The 16,087-nt window shown below is 43.3% G+C and overlaps 1 protein-coding gene across 1 annotated transcript; it reads right to left on the minus strand.

Annotated features, from left to right (window-relative positions):
* Positions 1–62: 62 nt before the first annotated feature.
* PROZ (protein Z, vitamin K dependent plasma glycoprotein) lies at positions 63–10,729 on the minus strand. The gene is made up of 8 exons (XM_062487983.1): positions 10,663–10,729; positions 8,883–9,046; positions 7,362–7,386; positions 4,439–4,552; positions 3,012–3,143; positions 1,700–1,785; positions 1,497–1,620; positions 63–981 (listed from the first exon to the last, which is right to left on the minus strand). Exons 1-8 carry the CDS (start codon positions 10,727–10,729, stop codon positions 470–472), a joined length of 1,224 nt encoding a protein of 407 aa, XP_062343967.1. The 3' UTR covers positions 63–469.
* Positions 10,730–16,087: the final 5,358 nt, after the last annotated feature.

A 16,087-nucleotide genomic window follows, 5' to 3' on the forward strand; every position in this document is an offset into this window, starting at 1 on the left:
ATTCGTAAGGGAAAACATAGATTGCATGTATGAGGGGAGGCATTTTTTAGTGTGATGAAAATGTCAAGTCCTAACCTCAGCATAGACATTTAAAAGCTTCATATTCCCCATGTCTTTGTAAGTTTTACTTGTATGGATACTGAAATAAGAATATGAATTTGCTGAATCAAACCTCAGGGTACTAGCAACATTTAATATCACAGAAAAATACTGAGATTTAGGATGAACAGTTCTAGGAAATTTAAATCAGTTTTTAGTTCAATAACTAGGTTTACTGTGTCATGAGTTTCACAGTACTGTGTGTCAGCAGAAGGAAAGACAAGCAGGCTTTTCTGTATGAACTGGAGTTAAATACATGTTGTTGTTGCAACTTCCATTGCTGCAAATAGTAGAGTCATATGGGGGTAGTGGCTGCATCCATATGTTTCCTTGCAATGATTGGTGCTTGAGAGTTGGTTGTGTTTGTGTCTTACTTTATTTTTTGTTTAAGCCATATTATATACCTTGCAGTGTTGGTGAAAAGCAATGTTTCCCAGTCAGTATCTTCTAGTGGCCAGGATCCCAGGATACCAGTGAGAAACCACGTGCCCTTGTACTCAGTAACCAAAAAGCTTCCTCCAGCCAGGCGTTTGTCCATGGCCTCCTGGAGGTGCCCACAGAACTGCCTGTTGGTGAGGCTGATGTTGAGTATTTGTTTGCAGTCCTCAGCAGGAAGGTACGAAACCTGCAGCTCTTCGCCTTGAAGTTCATCGCCTTCCATTCTCCAGCCACTGACTGTACCAGCCAGTTTTGGAATTAAAACATGTTCTGCAAAGTCTCTCTCAGGGGTGCACACAGGAAGGTGGTAGTTGTCACACTCAGCATGCTCTTGAAGTTGTAGTAATGCAATGTTGTTCTCACCAGTGTCCTCATCATACCGGATGTGTACGTGCTTCTCACTAACTTGCATTATCTTCCCAGTTCCACTTGTTCCATTAGGCCCTGTGGAGCAATGACATTTCACTGCTCTTAGCAATAGTTTATCAGAGGTCTGAAAGCTGCATGCAGTCTGCCTGGGCGTGCTGAGAAACATGTGCAGCAGAGGAGCTAAAGGCACTCTTCCTCAAAACCTCTGCAGTAAAGGGAAAAGAGGAATAATACACTGGCAGCTTTTTAATGCTGGTAGGAGCATGAATAACTTCAGCAGTAAGGATGAATATCCAGCACTGAGTTGAATTTTGGCATGAAACTAAATCCACCATGTTTAGCTGATCTCTGGGTGCTGAGTTCAGCTCAGTGTTCAAGAGGCACTTGTCTCTGCTTGCCTTGTAAAGGAGAATGTGGAGTAGCTGTAGTTCTAGCTCAGATACTTGGGTGAGGTGCTTAAAGGAAATGACAGCATATTTGCTTCCTTTAACAGTATCTTTATGCAGCAATAAGTTTAATAAGCTTTTTAAAAAATTAGCTTGTCAATACTGAAATGTGATGCAGCAAGAAAAAGGTGTTGGATCACCTACCAGCACCAACTCTGATTTGAAAATGGCTGTGCAGAAGGGCACACTCTGCTGTGGTCAACACGAAGTTACTTTTTAGCAACACTCCTCCACAGAAGCCTTTCCCTTCTGAGTTTAGCAGTAGTACCTAAGAAAATGCCAAGAGACAATAGATAGCGCTGTCCATGTGACGATAAGTGATGGGTTTCATGTATTGCTAGGAATACCTGCCAAGGAAATCGCTCATCGCTTTTCTTCCTGGTTTCACTTAAAAGGTTATCACTGTCTTGCAGTCTGCCACATGCACATGCATCTAACAAATGGATTAAAAAAGAAAAAATCAAAACTTGATGCCGTATCATTTCAAGATACCTAATACCCACAAATGCCTTGCTGTCCCACCTAGACTTTGGGGTTCTGTTTTGCACAAGGGAAAAGGAGAACAACAATTTCTCAGCTGGTGATAACTGGAGTAATTTGTTTGACAATTGTAGTCATAATAGTTTAGCAATGGGATGAACATTTTGGGTCACCATGTTAGACCTGTGTGCCTGTCACTAATGAAATGAGGCTTCCTCTCCAGCCAACCATTAGCACAGCTTGCTCCTTCATTTTTCTATCCTGTATTCAAATTGTGTCAAATACCTGACAGCTGCAGCCCAGTCTACACAAGGGAACTCCTGGATTTTTCTTGTTACAGCTGTCACTCTAGGGACATGCATGCCTTTCTCATCTGGTTCAAACAACACATGCTTTTTGATTGGATCACCCAGTTACCTGCATTTGTCACACTTCTGCTTCGTTTGGGTTTGGGTCACACACACTGGATTCTGTTCAGGTGAAGCTAAACCACAGCACGCCTTCCAGGTACACACACTACATGCTCTCACAGCTGACTGGTGCGTAGTCCACAAGACTGAACTGAGCCAGTTTGATGTAAAGCCCACCTGAAGTGTGCACTGAGTGTGGATATCAGTCTTTCACCACCAAAAGTGTGGCTCTACAGCTGAGCTCTTGATTTGGCTGCTCTACTCGTGCAAATAACAGACACAAGTCTAAGAATACTTCTGGGGTTTTAGTAGACTTTCTTTGTAAGGGGATGAAATTGAATGAGATACCTAATATGATACTTAAGAAATAAAAAGGGCTACTGTTTCAAGCTAATTAATATGGCAGCAAATGTTTCTCTTAATTTATCAGACCATTGGTCACCTGATGGGAATCAACCAAATCTCATTCCAAAGCGAACAGATGTTCACCGAGAGTTACTCTTTACCAAACACAGGAGTGGAAAACCTGGGCCAGTGAGTGATATGTGGGATGGTGCAAGTCCTCTCTGCTGATTCATATTTAAATTTTCTGATCAAATAGCCCTTCTTTTACCATTACTTTGTCATCTTGTGTGGTGGTCCCTAGATTCCTTTTTCTACCTAGTAAAATTGCTTTAGGCTTGAAGCAAGCTGATCACATGTGTTAGATGGTGGCCTGCCCACCCCAGCCCCGAGCAGGTGCCCCCTCTACCTCCATGGTCACACCTACCTAATGCAATGCACTGTTTTTTATCCTTCCCAAGCTCATAGCCATCAGCACAGGAACAGCGGTAGGAATTACTTCCTGGATAGCAGAAGTGATCACATCCTACCTTTGCTTGGTGGTGACATTCATTTTTAGCTAAACAGAACAAGTAGAGGAAAAACATGGAGTATTCTTTCGTGGCTTGAGTCTTGTATGTTTTGTTGTGTTTTGGTTTTTTTTTTTCACTTGGTGTGGAGATGGTAGGAACTCTGGCTTGGTTGTATTTACCACCTGGATGTTTTTCCCTTGAGCAGAAATTGGAGAGAGTTGAGTCTCTGCAGCATTCACAGACTCATTGCAAATTGTGCTCCCCGCTGCACCAGACACTGCACTTCTGAGTTCTGGGAAAGGGTGCCATGGGTTTTTAAACAAAACACCAAGTATCTGCAGTGAGGGGAACTGTTGCACATGTTATGAAGACCAGTACTGCTTGAGGAAGAAGGTAGCTAAAATTTCTAGTTTTGAGAAAGAAAAAACCCATAGCTCTCATTTTGTACACTTGTTTAGATTATCAACCACCAAAGATAAGAAAAAAAGAAAGGTAGTATGAACTTTGAAACATGCTCAACTTTCCATAGTTGAGCAAACACTTAAATTTTTAGCACAAGGAAAAAGCTATTTGATCTAGCTCATAGGTAGCAAAAAATCTTGTGTAACATGGCTGCCTAAGGCTCCTACTGAGATCATCTAGCTCCAGCACTGGTCCAAGCTGTGTCACCTTCTGTGCTCCCCCAGAAGCTGGTCACAGTCACGCCCTTTATACAGTAAATGACCCTGCCTTGCTGCAGCCAGGGCGTCTCCCACCCCAGGGGACCTCTGAACCAGCAGAAATACTGATGTAAGGGCTGGCAAGTAGAACCTGGCAGACACAAAAAATGTAATATCTGGCCCAGGATTTTCCCATGCCAGAAAGCATCTGCTTTACTTTATGCTTTTTACTTCATGCTTTTTACTTCCACTGGAAGGGGTTTGTTTTCTGGAGTTCTTCTGTCCTGAGGGACTGTCTTGTGGGTGTGTGTAGCCTCAGAGACACCAGGGTGCAGCCTTGGTCCTTCACACACCTGGGACCACAGCAGGACATGCAGCCAGGCAGGGCAGGTGGCAGTGGCAGGGCGGGCTTTGGGGTGTACCCATGAGGTGGTTTGGTTGCAGCCCTTGTGCTGCCTCCCTGGAGAAGGGAGGCTCAGGGCACAGGGACAGACAGCCTATGGAACCTCAGGATGTCATGATGTTTTGTGGACAGCCAGCACACATCACCCTGCTCTGCCCAGAACTGTGTGTTTTAACCAAAACCATGGTATCTGGCATCACGGGAGAGCTGTGTATGGTGTCACAGGGACACCCTGTGACAAGACCAGGTGGGGCTTCTCAGAAGGAGGGCAGTGCCTTACCAAAAGCACAGTTCTCTCCTTCGTAGCCGTCGGCACAGGTGCAGGTGTAGCCACGGATACTGTCCTCACACACACCATTGTGTTGGCAAGGGCTCGAGGAGCACCTCCTGCCACCTGAAGAAGTGGAGAGGGAGGAGTCACCACCACTGATCCTAAATTACACAGCCCCCACCCTGGCACATGAGCCTTTCAGGGATGTGTTGGAAGAGCAGTTTGGAAGGAGATGGGCTAAATGTCACTCAACTGCTCCTCAGGGGTAATTTTAGCTCAAATCTGCTTCCAGAGGCACTCTTGCAGCCCCTGTCAGAGAGGTGGGGAGCTGCTCAGAGGCAGAGCCTCCTACGGGAGGATGGATGCTGTGAATCAGGGAAAAAGACTGAGTTACAGTTCCTGCTTTTTTACAAATGTAATACAAGACTGGTGTTTTAGGTCTTCCCTGTTAGATTGATATGCACTGAATAGAAAAAGCTGGCATCAGAATTATAGAGCAATTGTACAGCAAGCAACATCAAAATAGGAGGAAATATAACTTTTATATATCTGCACAATTATCATGCAGCAGCTCAGACACTAGCAAGCTTACTCTTTCTGATGAACTGAAGATTGAAATGAGAGGGTGTCCTCACTGTGAGTAAAGTACCAGGCAGACCTGCCAGTTTCCCTTCAAGCTGCCCACAGGAATGGCTCCTAAGCAGTTTGAAAACTTGCTGCAAGTAACAGCTGCCTATTGTAGATGTAGGCTATCAGTAAGCAAGCCAGAAGAGCCTAACCTGGGACATGATAACCAACCTTTCTAAAAAGTGACACTTTTTCAGAGATGTTAACTCTATCAGAAAGCTGCCCTAGCTGATTCGTGGGATGGAAAAGTGAAAACTCTGCCAGCTACTGGGAAAAAACACCAGTCACCATCTGCTTAGACTATGGGCACGCATATCTTTGAGTGTTAGATGTACTAAAATATGGGCTGAAATAGTTATCACCTTGAACCCATATGCAGTCGGATGTCACCAGCACATCCAAGCTAAATGTAGACCTCCGGGGGGGTTTTGAGTGAATTTGGGGAATCTCACCTACACATCTGAGCAGGCAGAATTGAGGAGCTGGAGCTAGGGAGGGGTTACCCCTGCAGCCTGAAGCAATTAGATAGATTCAAGCCTCTGAAATGCACGCTGGGAAGAAAATAAATCCAGCACCTAGCTTTATTAAAGGAGGAAAGAGAAGATTCAAGGAAATATAGAGATGTGCCTGATTTCTGTTACTGGCAAGCTACTAGAATAATTGAACTGTAAGCAGCCAGAATATAAAAAGGTAGTAAATAAAAAACAACACACGGTTTTCAAGATCAAACACTTTAGACCATTTAAATCTAATCATACTATAGGATAAGGGACCTAGGGGGAATCCGCAAACATCATAAAATAACAATGTCTCCAATGACATTGTCATTAAGTGAGCACACTGCCATAAAGCATGCACAAAACTTTTGGAAAGTGATGTTTAAAGAGAGATTGTCAATGGCTAAGTTTATGCTGTTGATGAAAGAGGGCCGGGGACAGGTGTGACCTCAGGCAAAGTGCCCTGGCAGCAGATATCCAGCAAGATGCCACTACATCGGTTTTGACTTGAAGGGACAAAGGGTGGAGCAGTACAAAACAGAGCTGGTGGGTGAGCCAGAAGTTAGGTGAGTGCTCAGCCTTTCTGCCCAGCCCTCTTCTATTCACAGTGCAGATCTATCCACTGCACCCTGGACTTTCAGGGGAAAGCAACATGGATACCAGAGCTCTAAAAGATGAGACAATTGGAAGACAGGATGAAAAAATGTGTTTGTTTAGTGAGGAGGAAAGAAGCCACTCTTCAAAAGCAACACTCTTCAAAATGTCAGAGAAGACATCACAGAGATTGAAACACACACTGCTGTTGTTTAGAAAGAACACAGAACTTATGGCTTTTAATTACAGCCAGGAAGCCACCCCTGAGGCTGAAGTCAGTAATGTGCCCTAATTGTGTTTAAGCTTGTTTGCAGGGACCATTCTGAACTGGTTGCCCTTCTCTTCCTAGGCTAGAGAGGAAGCCTGCATGACATGCTTAGTAAAAATATCCAGTGACTCAAATTAGAAATTAATCCCACCCTCACAGAAATAATAAAATGCCAAATATTTTGCATCATTCTTCATAACATTCATAGCACTGATGGGATTCTTCTATGTACTGGTTCCCAGGACTCAGTGATTTAGTGGCTTGTGCAGAGAATTATTACTGAGTGCTGGTTTTGCCACCTCCTTATCCACTCTTTAAATTTAAGATTAGAGATTAATAATACCTAAATTAAAAACAAGAGAAAAATTTGGGATGAAGCATACAGAAAAAAGGGAGGGTATAGGGCATAGTCACAGGTGCCACAGGTTCCTTGTTCTGGTAACATTTAGTTACATCAGGCCCTCAGCTTCTACAGATTTGTTTCTTCCCTTGGCAGCTGGCAGGGAATGATGCAATTCCTGTGTGCAGAGTTTGTAGACAGCTCAGTAGCTTTTAGTATCTGCTTATCTTGCTCAGGTTTCAGTGCTAATTCTCTATTTGGGAGATTTTGCTGGTGAAACTGTGCTGCTCTGTTGAATCAGCAAAAGGTACTTTCTCATGTCCCAGGCTGTTTCAGATTCAGGAGAAGAAGTAGCCTATTTACTATGATAACCTTTACTCACCTTCTACTTTTATTGTTCTTGCAGCTTTAAATGGTTTTTCCTGTATATTACTTTTTAAAAATAATTTCACATCAATAATTTTCCTTCTGCTTTACTACAGACATGACAAATAGAGACTGATTGCTTCTCATAGAATAAACTCTTAGAAAACTAGTGTTAGACTGAATCATAATGTTCATAATGTGACAGTACTAAGAAGGAGAGAAATCAAGAGCCCAGCTTACCATAGTAGACATCCCAAAATATTTGCTAGGTGGAAAAAAAAAAAAAGGAAATTAGATTTTCATTCTCAATAATTTAATATGCCATAAATATTTTGCTAAACAAAAAACATGTTATGAGAGAATATGGTTTAATATTTACAAAGTTGCCCAGCTATAATTTCTGCCCTGCTAGCAAAATATGCATGAGAAGGGAGGTGCCTTGCCAACTGCTTACTTTATTGTTTCTTAAGAAGCTGTAAAGGAAAAGAAACACTTCATAGGCCAGAGGGGAACTGCTGGATCCTTTAGCAATGCAGCTTCCTGAAAAAAACTCTCTGGCTATTGTCCCTCTGGCGTGCAGCAGCCTGGGGAGTGACCCCATCCTGTCCCATCCCATCTGCAGCTGGAGGCAGAGCAGCCAGCACGGAGCAGAGCTGGGGGCACCACTGCTGGTCACCACCACTCTGTGCCCTGCACCTCCCTGGGTACTGAGCTCACCCTGAAGCTGCTTTCCCCCAGGGGAGACCTCTGCCCACCCTTCCCTTCCCTTCCCTTCCCTTCCCTTCCCTTCCCTTCCCTTCCCTTCCCTTCCCTTCCCTTCCCTTCCCTTCCCTTCCCTTCCCTTCCCTTCCCTTCCCTTCCCTTCCCTTCCCTTCCCTTCCCTTCCCTTCCCTTCCCTTCCCTTCCCTTCCCTTCCCTTCCCTTCCCTTCAGCACCACGGCTGCCCATGGGCAGCCCTACAGCTATTTCCTCTGTTTTCCCTGCAAACAAAACTCCGTCCATATTCCCATTAAAGAGCCCAGCATCCTTCTGTGTATGTCTGGAGAGCTCCTCGTGCAAAGGAATTCTATAGATTCTATAGGTCCCACTATTTGCTGGTGCATTGATTCCCTCTGCCCCAGTCAAAAAATCACAGAATGGTTTGGGTTGGAAGGGAACCTTAAAAATAATCTAGTTACAATCTCCTGCTTTGAGCAGGGACATCTTCCACTAGCCTAGTTTGCTCAAAGGCCCATCCAACCTGGCCTTGAACACTTCCAGGTATGGAGTGTCCAATCCACAGCTTCTCTCTCTGTTCCAGTGCCCCACACAACTCTAACTCCTCTCATTTACTGTCCATGCTGCATGCATTTGCATAGAGGCATTTGAGTTGGACCCTGATGAAGCCAATGTACTGGCAGGAGTACCTGGAACTCCTTTATGCTGCCCTCCAGGTTCTCTTCTGCTGACCAACACCCCTTTACCCCTCCTGGTCCCTAAGGGATGCTGCAGCTGTATTTCTGTGTATGGTCAGGATGGGACAACAGCCATGTGATTTACTAATATGAGGAACGTGATACAACATTTTCAGGAAAAATATCAGAGCTGACCTCATAATTTCCATTTTTACCATGGAAGATACCTCCTTGCTACCTGCTGAGATGGCAAATGCAAAGATTTCACACTGAGAGAAACCCAAACAAATGAAGCAGTCTTGTGTTTCATAGGTAAAGGATCATGGGAGCAGTTTTTATTGTGCATGCAGGGAAACAAAATACTTACAAGGATTTCATCATTTTCAAATACTTCTCTTGCTTCTTCATGTGTACATCTCTCTTCTAGGCACTCTCTTTCCAAGCTGCCTTGAAGGACCTCCTCCAGAAGTAGGGAACTGGCACGTCTCTGTCTCTTGATAACACTGTTTGCATCATCAGCTGATATAAATACTGGAACATTGTATAACAAAACACTAACATAAGTACTTAGATTAATTTCTTTATATACTTTTACCTTCTTCTGTAAGTTAAATAATTTTGGTTGATTTGGGGTTTCTGACACATAAAACTTACATACTTAAAGAGTTCTACTGTCTTAGCCCAAATTCAGCTGAGGAGTTGTGAACTTTTACTTTTGGGGAATGCCTGACTTCCTCCCAAGCAGGGGGAATTTGAAGCCCTTCCTGGCACGTGGCACATAATTTTACTGCAGGAGACATACAGAGCAGAGTGTGGTGGCACAGCCAGGGAAAGAGGGGAAAACATTAATATAAAAGGCAAAGGCTACTTTTTGAGACTGTGTGGGGGTTTCAGACACATTGGTAGAAGTGAGTATTAGTTGTATTAAGTTATGATGGTGAGTCCAAAATGGTGTTCTTCAGTCTTAGTTCATGGCATTATTTTTTTCTTTTCTTTTTTTTTTTTTCCCTGAGAAGCAAAGCCATGACATAGCTGAGTTCTCAATCAATTCTCTCTTAAGGAGAGTAAATAAAAACTACCCCTCATCAATGCTCAGAGTTAAGAGGGCTATATCCCATACCACTGTTTATGTGGAAGACATTGTAATCTTTCAGATTTCAGTAAAGAGAAGGAGAGACCAGAGACACAAGAGTTAACAGATCTTAAAATTCCTCTTTACAAATGATACCTCCATCACAAAATTCCTGACAGCTGGGCAGCTGGAGCCTTGTCTTCCACATTAAACAATGTGTGACTCTATGTATCAGCGCATGTTTTTCAGTTCTTCTGTGCTTGGAAGGTTAATGTGTTTGGGCAGGGAATATTCAGGGTTTTTTTTTTTTTTCTCTTTTGTACAATGACTGGGGACCCAACACTGCTGGCTGAAGTAATAAATAATCATAGAACTGGAAAATGTGAGAGCAATAGCAAAATTTTTCAGAAACTGTACAGATATTTAGTTATCTTTTTGAAGGATATCCCATAAGCAACTGACTTGCACATGATATTGAAAAGGAAAAGCTCCATGACTCTGTTCTGCATTTGAAATGTTATCTGACCCCCACCACATATTTCTGCTGTGCAGTGGTTCTGACACATTCAGTACAGCTGGCTGTAAAGTTCTGCTGCAGGGTGTTTTGACTTTCTTAAGAGATCACCATCTTTTTCTTCCTTGCCTGGCTCCTCCTCATTTTTGACAAACCATGGAGGATTAATACACAACCATAAATTTCTTCAAGCTATAACAAGCATGCACATTGGCCTCTTTCATAGGACTCTCTTATCTTTATTTCAGCAGCAACTAGAAATATAAAACAAAATTGTCTTTAATATCTGGGATACTCTAGAAATTGTAAAGAAAGACAAAATATTACCCTGGCATAAATGATGGTACTTAAAAACTACATTGCCCCATTAACCTACAGCAGTTTTCACTTAGCTGTATGAAATAAACAGCAGAAAAATAGAGAAAATAAGGAACGGACTGTTTTCATTGATTTCACTGTGTGCCACAAAGTAAACATTATATAAGGTACAAAATTACCGGTGTTTTTAGAAAAGCAGCAGCACAAATCAGAATTAAAGGTGCAACAAAACAAAAGCCATACCTGCCTGCTCAGTCTGAAGGAAAAGGGCAGAGAGAAGGAAGAATATTATCCAAGAGCACCTTTCCATTTTTACCCTCTGAACCTAATGGTGCCTGACTGCATTCCTGCAGCTCTTGTGGGAAATGGCTACAGGAGAGATGTTGGAGTTTAAAGTCCAGCTGGTCATGAGAAAACAAAACCTCTAAGGGCAAATCCTGGCTGAAAGGTCAACACACGGCGAAAAAATCCCAAAAAACCAACCCAAAACCAAAACCAAAAAAATCAACGCCCAGCTCAGTAGTGCACCAGTGCCCCTTCTCTCTGTGCCCTTGAGAAGCACTCAGGGTTGACTGTGGGGCTGAGAGCCAGTGCCACTGAGAGCTGCTCCAAGATTTGGATGTTCCTCCTGTGCCCCAGCCTTCACTTACTGTAACACAGCATGGGTGGAGGTGAACAGCACGAACATTTCTTTGTACCATATCAAAGCACAGGCTAGGCAATGATCTCAGGGACCAATTATATGACATGGCCCTTTTGTACTTTTACTAACATTTTTTTTTGTACTTTACTAACACTGAACATTTACCAAGGCATAGCTGCAATGGGCAAATCCTACCAGCTTTTAGAGCAACCAAGCCCACAAACATGATTTTCCCCCTAGGGATGCATCTGAATGGATATAACATTTTTCTTTTCCAGTCTTAGGTTTGTAATGCCCAGCCATGAAGGAGAGCATGGAAAACTTTTGCTGACATCAGGATTCCAGTCACACAGAGACACACAGACAGGTGGAGTCGGTGGAAGGAGGTGTAGGTATGAAGAGGACAGAAACAGTCCCTGGGCTGCTGAGCTATGCACCCTGTGGACAGGATGACCCTGCTTCCATGCTTCCCTGGACAAGAGGATGGATGAATCCACTGGCATGCAATGGCAGTGTTGCTGCAGGGCTCCCAGAATAGGCTGGTTCCTGGGATGAGCAGGAAACCATTTCTACACTGAGAGCAACAACCAGTGAGAGGAAGAGTGTTTTTTTATTTAATCTGAGTTACTGAGACCATTCTGTGATTTCCTATCATAAATCCTCAGCTATTATTTGAATATGCCATTCTTTTAACAAAGTATGATTGACCCATGGGTAAATCCACAAATAAAACCTCACTTCCCATAAATTGCACCTTTGAAAACAAGCTTCAGTGAGTACTGAGGCCAATGAGGGAAACAAACCACGTCCCTCACCAAGGGCAGACCCTACCAACCCAGGCCTGATGTTACAGTTCACATCACTGGCCCCAATATCTGCAGCAAATAATCAACCTGCAGTTTGAAATTCCATTGCGGGAGGGTTTTCCTACTGTTTCCACTAGGCTGTTCTTCCAGAAGTTCATTTGGAGTTAAAACCCTTCTAATACCAAGCTCAATTTTATCCACAGCCAGTTCATGACCTTACATATTTATTTTGTCCTCCTTAATATTTTTTCAAAACTAATTAAGACAGCCTCCCATCCTCTGGTCTACTGTGTGTCCGGCTTTTCTTAGTAAATGAGCTCTCCATGCACTTCTCAGTCCCCTGAGGCCACCAAACCCCACTGTACCTCTCCCAGCCAGAGCTCTCTTGGCTAGGGAAGGGAGAGCTGTTGCCAGTGGCCACATTTGGTGGGTGCTGGGGGTTCAGAGAGCACCTCCTGTGGCCAGGAGTCACTCTGGAGTCCCAGTGGCCTGGGACTACTTGTCTTAGCCTTCTTGTGATAATGAATATCATCCCATGCATACACAGCACAGCCAGTCTGGCTCCCTTCAGCGTGAAAAATATGTCACCACTTGATGTCAGCACAGGACTTTGCAGAACCCAGCACAAAAATGTGGATCTGCAGATTCTTTTTTTAAAGAAACTGTTTACATTTCACAAACCTAAAACCTATGTCAACTAAGGAACTCTTGTAGGTATAAGTTTGTCATTCAAATTGATTCAATAATAATAATAACACAAAGCTTCAGAAGCTGTATTCTCACAATATCTTAGTTTACATGGCTATTTTTCCCCTTACTGTGGGATCTTTTTTACAAAAATATCCCTTGACTAAGCCGCTGTGTCCTTGGGAAAGGGACACAGTGCACTCAGTACATATGGCAATGAATTTGCTTTTTCTGTGTTGACATCAATGCAACAGGTTTACATTTTAACTTTCATATTACTATGGAAAACTTCATAAATAGAGGGTTTTAAAAGGTCAGTCCTTTCCTTATGTGTTTCTTCATACAGAGTTACTGGGATTTCTTTTTCCCTTCCTTTAATTACCACAGTGAGCATATGGTGATGTGTTTCTTTATGGAACGTGCACCCTATTTCCTGCAGTCCTGTTTAGGGATTGCCTTCCTCTTGAAGGGTTAGTCATTCCAGGATGGAGCCTGAGGCAGTGTCTGATAGCAGCTCCTCAGGACGGAATAACTGAGGGAGTTAGTGCTGCTTTAGAAACTGATTCACACGGAAGTTGTTCCTTGCCCAGTGCAGCAATCCAGGGGAAGTGGGTTTGCAGACCTGCTGCCCAGTCAGTGATGGGGCAGTGATGGGGACATGTCAATGCCATCCACCTCATCCTATGGTTTGGCCATCACCCCGGTCCAGCACACTTTGCCAAGGGCAGCTGTCCTGAATAACCCATCACATACTTTTTTGGAAATGCATGCCTCAGCTAGTGAGCTGCTTAGTGTAGTTAAAATGGGTACTGATTTCAGCTAAACACCTGGATTGAGATCAGCCAGGTCTGTTCACCACCTGCAGGGAAAAAAAAAAAAAAAAAAAAAAAAAGCTGTTCTTGCCAAATCCAAAGTGCATCAGCATTTCTAAATGCGGGAAGAACTTGTGGCTGTTTCAAAAGAACATCAGCACTCCCTTTGTGGTTTGGTAACAGATTGCAGAAAACCTTGCAGGAGCAAACACGGGAAGGAATGTAACCCCAGGGAGCTCTGATTTTCTCCTTTAGGTACTGCACTCACAACAAGACTGTCAGCCTACCCTCAAGGATGTGCAAGTGTCCTGGTGGCCTGGCAGTGAAAACAAAAGCCACCTCGGAACTCCTCTGGCATTTGCTCCATCCCCAGAAGTATTCAAGGCCAGGCTGGATGGGGCTTTCAGCAATCTGGTCTAGTGGAAGGTGTCCCTACCCATGACAGGCAGTGGTGTACAAGGTGATCTTTGAAGGGCCCCTCTAACCAAAGCCCTTCTATGATTCTATGATCTCTGTAGATGCAAGCTCTGACATTTCTGTGCATATATTGTTAAAAATAGCAATTGTTAATATTTAATTCATTAAAATACATTGTTTCTTTACTTCCACCTTCGTGTTTCTTTACCTTTTCCATCAACTTACGTACTAAAATTCTTTTCCTTACCAAAATTCCAACCCAAAACTTGGCTATGGAAGAACCAGAAAATGGTAGAGCACATGCACAGACAGCATCATTGCATTTCAGCTCCTAGTTTCAATGATGGATGAGGGGCTTGGTAAAATGCTTTACTTTGCTCTGAGATGAGCAATATCCCCTCATCCCATGTGAAAAATGAAGTAAAATCGCTGTGGAAACTGTGCCATTTGGATGAAGACTTTTTCCCCTCCAATTTTGTCTGGTAATATTTTCCCATTGCCCTAACCTGCAGTTCAGGACAAAAATTATTAAGGATGGCTCTCAGAGATAACTAAACAGCAGATTTTTCAGGCAAACTCCTAGAACACAGATGCAGTCTGAAGTGGACAATGAAGAGATAGGAAAGCATTTGGACTTTACCCAGAATTCAGACTTTTTAATGCAGTTTCCTGTTCTTCTGTCTTTCTGCCTGACTCTCTCCACCGAGGACATGGGGTAGCAGCCCAGCAGCTGAATCCAGATGCTATAATTTAAATTGTTCCTTTGACCAACCCGTCACTCCTTCTGCAACAGATTGAGCAGGAGGGAAGTCCTAACATGACCTCAGCAGCACCAGTGCAAAGACTGCACCTGGCATCTTCCCCCCACAGCTCAGACATTGGTAAATGGGTGGTGGAACTGGCTTTTGCCATCAGCCTGGCATCTCCTGTGGGAGATGTGAATTCTGTGGACTTGTGCAACTGTCACACTGCTGGACTGTTTTTGGAGATTGACTTCTGCATTTACGACAGGATAAAACTCTATCCATATTGAAATAGGATGAAAAAAAAGGCTTATTCAAGTTTCAAAGTGCATCTTCAGGATAACTCAATTTAAAACTCTATCCTGTCTGTGCAGACCCAAAGAGGCAGAGCACTGATGATATGTGCCTGGCTATGTGTCTTGAGTGAGGATTGCAGTTCTTTGTGCAATTAAGCAGCTGTGGTAAGTGTACCTGCAGACAGAATTTGTTCTTATCTGGTACTGAATGTCTGAGAAGGTTGATGATGGTGTTTCATGCCTGGCAATGCAAACTGGGAGGTGAGGAAGGAGAAGCTCAGATGACTGACTCCTCTGAATGCATGTTGAGCTAAAGACAGCAACCAAAGCCCATCAGAGGTGTCTGTGCCCTCTGTAATTGATTATTAATAAACCAGGAGAGAGATGGATGGGTGGGAGGAGAGTTGGATGGCAATGAGGAAATGGTCAGCAAGTGCCAACCCTGTGTTATGGCCTCCCCGTAGTCCCTGGGACACGTCTGAGCATGACCCACTGTTCCTTTATCAGGCTGGCTCTCTCCATAGTTTGGGGCTGAAACTATAATCAGAGGTTTCAAAGGAGGTCCTATGGGAATTCAACAGGGCTATATCCTTTGGAGCAGGGATGACAGGGAGTGACATTTGCAGCCATCAGTGGCTGAGCTTCTGCCTGTGGCTTGAATACCATGATCTACAATGCAGTCACTCCTGAACTGAGTGCATTTAGCAGCTTGAAGTTCAGCACGTGTCAGAGAAAAATGGCAGGAAAATAATGCAAATGGGACAGACTCCAGAGTGGGTTTTTGAGGTTTTATAGGAAAACAAAACAGTGATCATTGCAGAACAAATTTGACTGCTCTATTCCTTTCAAACTTATCAACAAATTCCATTACAAAAATAATCTCCAAATGGTGACTTTTACACTTGAAAACTCTATATGATGAAGGTCGGGAATGAGAAAAATATTGCACATTTTATGCCACTATCCAGTTTGTAACATCTTTCTTCTCTCTTCCAAATTATATACTGATGCACTTTTGGAAGTGCAACACAACAACAAGCCTTTCCAATTCAAGGAACTTCATCTAACAATTCATTTCGCTCAGTGACATGTACAATTAATTAGACTCTTCTGGATACATGAGTTGTTTTTTGCATTTTCTAGGGTTTTGTTTCTGTATACATGTTTATAGATCTAGAAAAGCAGGTAGCTTTATCAGAGGCTTTTAAAATGCTCTCCAACTCTGATACTGTCTTGCTTTGATGTTATCATAGTGCAGCTTGTT

The sequence above is a fragment of the Cinclus cinclus genome, chromosome 2 (assembly GCF_963662255.1).
Source record: "Cinclus cinclus chromosome 2, bCinCin1.1, whole genome shotgun sequence".
Lineage (NCBI taxonomy): Eukaryota > Metazoa > Chordata > Aves > Passeriformes > Cinclidae > Cinclus > Cinclus cinclus.

Excerpts from the sequence above, each read along its gene's own strand:
- PROZ (XM_062487983.1), bottom strand. The coding sequence starts at position 10,729 with ATGGAAAGGTGCTCTTGGATAATATTCTTCCTTCTCTCTGCCCTTTTC. Across the intron at positions 1,621-1,699 it reads ATGAGCGATTTCCTTGGCAG|GTACTACTGCTAAACTCAGA; the intron begins GTATTCCTAGCA and ends GCATTTTCTTAG. Across the intron at positions 982-1,496 it reads TCAAATCAGAGTTGGTGCTG|GGCCTAATGGAACAAGTGGA; the intron begins GTAGGTGATCCA and ends ATTGCTCCACAG.